Source organism: Oculina patagonica, chromosome 4 (genome assembly GCF_052425735.1).
Source record: "Oculina patagonica isolate OP01 chromosome 4, crgOcupat, whole genome shotgun sequence".
Classification (NCBI taxonomy): domain Eukaryota; kingdom Metazoa; phylum Cnidaria; class Anthozoa; order Scleractinia; family Oculinidae; genus Oculina; species Oculina patagonica.
In genome coordinates, this window is record NC_135761.1 from 19,895,379 (window position 1) to 19,904,770 (window position 9,392).

General features: G+C 37.6%; 1 protein-coding gene across 1 annotated transcript; it reads left to right on the plus strand.

Moving 5' to 3' along the window:
- Window positions 1–1,635: 1,635 nt before the first annotated feature.
- On the plus strand, window positions 1,636–4,027 carry LOC144648224 (D(1)-like dopamine receptor). The gene is made up of 2 exons (XM_078507841.1): window positions 1,636–2,428; window positions 3,714–4,027. The coding sequence occupies exons 1-2, from the start codon at window positions 1,636–1,638 to the stop codon at window positions 4,025–4,027; spliced, it is 1,107 nt and encodes a 368-aa protein (XP_078363967.1).
- The last annotated feature ends 5,365 nt before the right edge of the window (window positions 4,028–9,392 follow it).

Sequence of the window (9,392 nt, forward strand, 5' to 3'; positions counted from 1 at the left end):
TGAAAGACAGTGAAAACGTGACTGTAAGAGCACGTGTAAATAGCCACGCAGGCAAGTTATCGCAACAAAAGGCAGTTCTGAGAGCGTAGGCGGTTGTTAACGCCGGCTACTTTACATAACGTTTGGTGAATGTTGTCGCCATCCTCAACTACGAGCCGTCTAACCAAATTTATACTAACTATTTACGTTTAAATAACAATAATTAAACTTAATTCAAATCCGAAGCCCTTTCGTCAAGGAGGTTTTCGGTAGGGTGATGCAGATAATCATATTTGTTTTCTATTGTTTAAATATCTATACTGAAATTTTAATATTAAAGCTCAAATCGATTTAAAAAATAAGGCCATACAAATATGCTTTCCACACTTGCCTCTTGCATTAAAAATCGATTTTAAGAAAGCCTTTACCTCTTTTGATCTGGTAAAAATAATGGAAGAGGTTTTAAGGTAGATTATAAAGTATATTTGTATTTTGAATAACTGTGGTAATGAAAATGTGTAATTTTCCGGTCTACGCAAAGCGTTTGGCTTTCTTATTATAATGAAACTGAACGCTTCGAACATGAATTTTATCATTTATTTGGCATGTGTTACGTTCACCTACGTAATCACAAATGCCCATTTTCAGTTTTCGTACAACTTTTAAAACATATTCTCAAAGTCGCTTTAAAAGAAAGGAAATACGAATTTCAAAGTAATATGAAAACATCGTGCAGCCACCAGAAAATCACTTAATATTCTGCCATTGTACTTTGGGTATTGTGTCCATTTATATTGTTAAATACACTGAAGTACGCTTTAATTTTCCAATGACCCCCAATAATTAAGTTGCTTTATTATTTGAATCTTCTCCTGTGCGATTATTTAAATTTGAAAGCCGTTTGCACAATAATGATAACCAGGATGTTTGCCTAAGCCGCTCAAGAAAAGAACTGCTTTCGAAAGAATCAGTAAACGGGTTTCAGTAACACAATGTGGGCCGTTCCTTCGAAGTTCTGGCCATCGGTTTACTGCGTCCCCTCCGAGCACCACAGCTTTACAAAGTTCTGAGCCCCACGTTCGTAAAAACAAGTTTGCTTCACCTCTTTTCACCTGCTATAAAGAAAGGACAGGGTTTAAAGATAGATAATAAAGATTATTAGTATTTTGAATAACTGTGGTAAGGAATATGCGCCATTTCCTGTTTATGCCGGCAAAGGTTCAGTTTTACCTTACAATAGAGGTGAACTATAAGCCTTTTAATCATGAATTTCATCCTTTATTTGGCATCTTTTATACTCACCTATGTTATTACAAATGACAATTTTCAGTTTTCATTTAATTTTTAATTCACGTTCGGAGAAGCTCGAAACTTACGGTGTAGACAATGTAGGATTCTTCCCCATTCCCACAAAAAAATGTTTGCGCAAATGAGAAAAAAAAATCACAAAAGATTTCTTCAATCTTTGTGATGACCTGAATGTGAAAGGCGTTTGCACAATGACGAGGAAATGAACCTGACCCACTGAAAAGGAACTATTTTCAAAGAAATATGGTCTTTTGCATCAGTTACATAACTAGTCACTGCTGATAAACGGGTTTTAAACGCAGGGCACAAGTTTTTGATAGACATCCATCGAGGAGGTTTCAAACCGATATGGGCGGTTCAATCGACGCTTCTCGTACTGCCTCTGGGTTTACTGCGTCACCTCCGAGCACCGTCTCCACAGCTTTACAAACCGCTGTTTTGATTCCCACTTTCGTAGCAAATTTTCTCGGTAACGTATGTGTTTGCCTGGCCGTTTCTCGCGCTCGCTCCCTCCGACAAAAACCGAGCAGTTCTATTCTCGCAAGCTTAGCAGTGTCCGACTTTTCCTTGCTGTCGTTCCTTCTCTTTCGTTTGATTTGGCTGTACGACTTCGAGGCAGCGAACAAAGCATGCGAACACTTCCTGGTGCTATTAGGAGCACTCTCGTATGTCAGCATTTGTCATATTTGTCTTCTCAGCTGCGATCGCTACATTGCCATCATTTATCCTCTGAGGTACAAAGCAATCCTCACCACAACCCGCGTCAAACTGGCCTTGTTGGTGTCCTGGGGTGCCCCGGTGATTTCTATAGTGGTCCTGCCCTTGTTTTATGGCGATAGCGATAGCGCTCAGTTCAGGACAAGCATCATTGGTTGCTCTGAATCCACCGACGAACCGTCCTTGTTGCATAAAATCCACCTTGTGTTCAATTTCACGCTCTTCGTTGCAATTCCTTTCGTGGTGATGATATTGGTGTACGGTCACATCGCCAAGATCTCCTGGTTTCAAAGCAACCGAGTCGAGCCTGGCGAAAATCTGAATCCCGAAACTGCTGAATTGAGGAGGAAGAAGAGGAAAGAGATGAAATGGATGAAGACGATAGGTAAGAAGAGCTTGACTGCTTTGAAAATGCTTTTTTTTTGTAGGAAATAGAATTTCGGAGGTCATAGTGATAGTTCGTACATAGTTCGCCACTGACGGAAAATGCATCAAACGATTTAGCCGTTTACGTCTGTTTTTTATACTGTCAGCCGGTCAGTGCAGCCTCAAGCAGTTGCGATTTAAGCACTGTTTACAGTGCTAAATACATTAAAAACTCGCGAGTAAGAACCTAATTTTTAGGAACCTGTTAGGCTAAAATTTGCCAGACACTCTCTATATAGAAACAACTTTAGCCTAAAATTTGGAAATAGGTTCTCATTTTCTAAAATCTTTTGAAAATGTTTACTTTTAGGGAAATAAGATAAGTCGACATTTTGTATTCTGGTCCCAGGAGCCCCTGAATCACTCCAGTTGCAATGTAAATGCCAATGTCGAAAATCATAAAATATTACTACTACTACTAATAATAATACAATCACTTAAAGATGAATAAAATGGTATGCAAATTCCATATAAAGAAAAGGCTGAATACCACTAAAAATTCTATTTGCAACAATGTAAATTTTTCTTAAGAAAAAAGAACCTAGAACCTAGATAGCCTAAATGCGTGCTAATTACCATTTTTCTAAGAAACTGTTTAGGCTTATTTGGGAAAATGCAGGTTCTTACACTCGCGGGTTTTACCTATCGTGCCTTGTTTGTCCCTGCTACCTAATTTGTCGCGTATTGGTTTTATTAAAATAGAGCGCCCCACTTTTTCAAAAATAAAGTTTTCAATCTGAGCCGTTTTCGCGTGTTTCATTAAGGTGGGCGATTGGGGTGTCGTTATCGCCTTGTTACTGGCTTGATTCGAGCTCAATGTCCATGAAATTCGGTGAGATAAGTTAAAAAGGCGTAATATACTGGCTGCGGTTTTTTTTTGGTACAGAAGTTGTTAGTTTTTTTTTTTTTTTTTTTACTTTTAAAGTTGAGGTAAATTCAAGTCTTGACAGCGGTCGTTACGAGGGCTCGTTTGAATGAACCGAAAATCCTTAAAAAAAACTCGAGAAAAATATTAAATGATCCGATCAAGCGGATTGTGGTTTCAGTATAAGTACATGGAAGTCTTGCAACACAGAAAGAATAAGTGAAATTTATTTTTCAAGCCAGATCGGCCAGACTAATTTCACAGACACAGCCTCTTAAAGCCCCTGGGGTCATCGGTTTGGGAGGGTGGGACTGGAACATCTTTTGGCACTGACACGTCAATCTGAACCTGTTGTCATCAGCACAGAAGACTGTTAAGTGCAACAATTAATTTGTTAAATCTTTATTTTTTATTACAGTAATGGTGATTGGCGCATTTGCCTTCTGCTATATCCCAGCATTCGTCTGTATCCTGGTCACGGCTAAACTTGGTCCCAGTCGAGTTCCCAACGCACTCCGGTCAACCGTTGTTGTAATGATTACCATCAACAGCGCTCTTAACCCAATCATTTACATGCTCAGATCAAACGACTTCAAGCAGGCCTTCAAGAAAATTTTCAGAGGTGCTTCTGTCGAGCCCAGCAACGTCACTGGCACTACACGTACTGGTGTGACCCGCCCGGGTGCTACCACGTGTACAGCCCAAATTGATCTGCCATCGGTGACCCAGTAGTAACTGCGACACCCGAAAAACCACACAGACTACTTGATTCTAAACTGCCATTGGTAAAAATCCTGTCTATGAAACGTTCCAGCGGTGAGCAGCGCATGGGAAGCAAGACTTTGATTTGCCTTTTTCTCGTTGTCAATGGGAGAAGGTAGAGCGGCCTGGGAACTAGGAAGAGGAATCGAAAAGACTCGCCTTCGGATTCATTCATTTCACCCACCGCACTGTGCTCTATTCCTTTTCAACCTGATAGCCTGGGTGAAAGTTGACTTTAACCGAAGTGCCTGATTTTAAACATTATAGACTTTATTTTAACCATAAGAAGTTTATAAAGATTTAATTGATAGTAGATATTAGTCTGCTTTGTAATTGTGAGCTGAGAAATTAAATGACGCGACTTGACTGATCGCTGTAATTTCAGATCTGCAAAATGTACTGCCCGGATACCTGAGAAATGGGCTGAACGTTTAAATAATAGCTGAAAAATCGCCGAAAATTTAACTGATATTCCACCAACCCCATGGAAACCCTTGTTTATCACTGCGGAAATTGGGTACCAGGATAAATTTAAGGGCGTTATAATACTGAAAACCGTCCGTTTTTTCGATGCAATCGATCGAACTGTCCAAAAAGTAAATATAGGACGAAATACACAAAATACCTACCTAGTCGATAAAAAAGTTGCTGCTTAAAGTAGAAACCTTAAAAGGTGCAGTAAAATCCCGAATTCTCGAGCCTCCAGGATAAGCAAAAAAACTTGATGAATCAGAAGGTTAAGAAATCAGGATAAAATTACTGAAAAGTAATATTCATCGAAAACGAAAAAAGAGCGAAAGTAATTTTAAGAGACGACAAACAAGCGTCGGATGTCACTTTCAAGCGAAATGTTTGGAGTTAGTTCTGCATAAAAATAAGTATACAATTATGCAAATAAGTTAAGGTGACAAGTAAATTGACAATTATGAAATTAAACGAACAATTTCGCTCCGATTGAGTCTGATTGTGTATTGAGTGTTGGCTGAACTTCTCAAAATATTTCCTCAATCGTATTTCTGAAACTTTCACCTCTCATTGTAAAAGCTAAATATTTTTGAACTGTTTTTTGGGATTTTACGAGGTTAAGAAACGACGTTTCGATCAGTTTTACAGATCTTCTTCAGGCAGCTTTTCTTAAAATGTTGTCAATATAGCGGATCGACGATCCGACGCCATATTGACAACATTTTAAGAAAAGCCTGAAGTAGATGAGAAAATTGATCGAAACGTCTTTTTAATTTCTTAACCTCGCAAAATCCCGAAAACAGTTCAAAAAAATTTAATATTTCCTCTAGCTTAACTTAAACGAAAAATGGTTCGAGAAATCGGTAATTTCGAGAACACAAGGGTTCGGGAAGTCGCGTTTCTACTGTTCATGTAAAACATTTAAATTGTAGATTGATAACGATGGCATGTACTAGATAAATTGGTGGTCTTCATCAATGTAACAAAAACTGTTTGTTGACATAACACAAATGCTTTATCAAAATTATAACTCTGTAGCGTTTTCACAACCTCGGTATAATTACGAAAATAATTTTGAGGAGATCTCATTATCTAGTACGCAGCCATCATGTTTGTGTCCCTTTTTGGGGCACAAATAAGGCGGTCAGAGAAATGAAATGTTCAATCAATAAAGTTAAAGTTGCTTTACTGGTTGAACATTTCTATGATTGGTAGATTCAACAATTGCTATTATTCTTTTCCATTTAAAATCACTTTATTCACAGCTGCTTAATTGTTGCATATAATTTCGAACATAATGAAAATAGAGACAAAACAAAGATAATCGCCCGTGGTCTATTTGTCACCCTGTCAAACAAACGCAATCATCCATGGCCAGAACTTGAAATTAGTATTCAAGATCAACATTAACTCATTTAGTGCCACGCACAAGAACAAAAAAAAACATATATACAAGCCATCTTTATAAAGGTTCCTAAATTAGCTAGGCTGAACTGAATTTCTAAAGTTTCAAATTTTGGACATAAAATGCCTGACTTTAGTACAAGTGCTGTCTTAGAGTAATTCTAGATGGTTTGGTGATGAATCAAATTTCTAATTTTATTTAGGCTCATCTTGGTGCTTTGTCGTATTTGTTTGCAAATGCTCCTCAGTGTTTGCTCTTTTCCGATACTGATGTGTCAAGAATCAGCTTTCGCCAATCCAAAAATGTTTTCAGTTCATTTTTAACAGCGGCAACTATAATATAAGAGATGTAAGCTTGTGGAAGTGGTCTTTCGAGCTCTTGAATAAATATTACTATTATTAAACATGCCGTTAGTTCGTATTTATATTTCGTTAAGCCTAGTATTGTTTCAATTCGGTCTGATACTTGGTCAGAACATGATTTAAAAAAAACACCAGATTATGTACCAAATGGGCATTAACGGTCATAAAATAGCACGGCATGCAGCAGTTATTAACCCTTTCACTCCTAAACGCGCATCCAGGCGCTATTTGGAGGTGCAGTCATTGATTCACTTGTGACGTCATTAATTAGCACGTCAGTGGAATTTCGTGATGAGAATCTGATAGAGCTTGAATCGACCTTTCTACAGGGCTGTTCATTTTGAATATCAGTTGCATTCTGACAGAGCTAATCAAAGAAAAACAAAATCCATTTTTGGTGCAAAATCGTTGTTAAACAGGCCAGTACACCTGTAATTGGTCAAGGTCCCCTTTTCAGGATTTTTCCATTGATAATGTCAAAACTTTTTTGGCCAAAAGATAGGATATGAAGAGTAGAAAGTAACGGGAATAAGAAAGCGAGAAAAAAAGGAAGCAAAAGGGGCAAAAAAAAAATTTGGAACGGTTCAGCAAAAAAAAAAAAAAAAAAAAAAAAAAAACAAGTCCAAATTTTGGCTTATGCGCATGCACCAAAGTAAAATATTGTACATTTTTACACAGAATCTTCATGAAAATGGTGCTGAAGTGTAAAAAAGTGCTTCTTTAGCAAAGTTGAGGTAAATTCCAGACCATAGCACCAAAATTTCAGTATAGCGGCTAAAAAAACGCGTTTTTTGAGGAAAACTTGGGGGTCAAAGGGTTAAAAAACTTTCAGAGCTGATTACAAATCAGTCTGCAGTAAATCAGAGTTCTTCAAACGTTCACGATCCTGCGACAATACAGTCAGATAATAACGAACACTTGCCATATTTACATTTAATTTTCACACTGCGTTGTCATTTCAGATCCGGAGATCAGTAATAAAACTAATTCTAGCTGATTCTATGCATTTTTACAGTTTCAAAATATTTAAATTTGTTCAAGACGATAGCCATTTGATATTTTGTTAATAATTTTTATTCCACTTGTAAAATGGATATCGATCTATAGTTGTGGTATTCGAACTTGTAGCAAGAACCGTACGCTTTAGACTGATCGAGATTTCGTTTCCTCTCAGTGTTTGAAAATCCACCCTCACAACGAAAATTGCACTCTTTACAGTTGCTCTTTGATATTTTGAAACGAATTAGAAACGATTACGATAAAAATGGACTATTTACTGTTAACTAATGAACCATATGTCAAACAAAATCAGTCACCTATAACTTAATTATTCTCACTCTAAGAATCGACGCAATGATTGTTATTAACAGCTGAGTAACATGCGCAAACCGAAACTTATAAACTATATTGTGCGATTCGAGATTTCAGAGAAAAGGAAATGGCAAATTAATCAAAACGAAAGTTTTTCTTTGCTTCCAACCAGAGAGATGGTAGATCTAATATTCAGGTTTATATTAACGGCCAAGTTTTCAAACTCATTTCCAAAAGGTAATAGAGATGAGGGCTAAAATTATAAAGAATTTATAAAGTAATGCGTTTATAAAGGGCTAAGATCTAATTATTGATCGCTTAAACCACAAATTTCTGTGTTTTCTGTTTTGTATTTTACAATTTACAATCGCTAAATATTTAAATCAAGCAACACATGCAAATAGTAATAACCATAAGCACAAAATATTTTTTCCCGTGTATCTGAAGTTTGCAGTCACTTTGCTTAATTCTGGCGAAATCACACGGACGGCAAACGGGAGGCGCGTTTTCGCCCTCACGAATGAGTTGGAATACTCAGGTTTTTGCATTTTCAACTTGACGTCACATGCCAAAAAAAAATCGATAATAAACACCAAAGCTTAAGAAGCGAAAATTTGGCTTACGCTGCCGTTTGTGGCTCAAAACGTCGGCTTAAGTTCCACTTTGAACTACACTCGACTGAAAGATCACGTGGTAACTGACAAAATGAGAATGGAAGACTCCATTTCATTGGACGAAATCACAACTCGTTCTAGCAAATAGCATTGCGCGTTAGAATAAAGTTAGAAATTAATATGAACGTACTGATGCTTCACAAACTTGTTCTGACGGGATGATCATTAAACAAACAAAAAGTCGGTAAAGAAGGAAAAATGTTTTCAGTTCAGTTTTTAACAGCGGCAACTATAATATAAGAGATGTAAGCTTTTGGATGTGTCGTTGTTATCGTTTTGGATCCTTCACTCGAACTGATGTTAAATCTAACACTTGATTTTTTCTTTTGTTTTACTGTTTAGCATATTGTGTAGTAAATAATAAAGATGGTAAATTTTAACCCTCGGACGTACAAGCAAACTCATACCCCCATCATCGTACAAGGGGGGGGGGGGGGTGGATGGAACCCCTCCCCGGAGTTTTCGTTATATTAAGGCGTAGCGAAATTATTTTGCTCTGACAAGAAAGTCCTAAGTTTACTCTACAAGATGTCATAATTTTAATTGGCTGTGACGTCATATGACGTCACGTAACGTCATAAGAGCCGCCATCTTGGATCCGCCATCTTGGATTTCAACATTTTCTTAGAAAGTCACAAAATAACAAAAATTGACGCAAAATCAAGCTAGAATGCTTATGGAATGTAAAAATAAACAAATCTTGCCATTCTGTTTTAAAAAACTGGAAAAACTCAAGAAAAATGTTAAAAATGACGATTTTTGGCAAGACCTGCTTGTATTTATGACGTTACCATGGCAAAGTCATATACCGTGGGCACATGGTTGACATATCAAAATTTCCGCAAAGGATGAATGAACAGCTACCGAAAGTTTCAGCATTGTAGGGTAAATGCTTTTTTCAAAATTTGGAAAAAACCTTACGGGGGGGGGTGGCATCCACCCCCCCCCCCCCCTTGTACGTCCGAGAGTTAAGCTCGGTGATAAATAGTGAAGAAATTATTCAACATGACACGAGCGTGGGACAAAGAAAAAATCTGAGTCCCCGACGGGAATCGAACCCATGGCCTCCCAGATACCGGTTGGGCGCTCTAACCAACTGAGCTACGAGAGACTCGTTG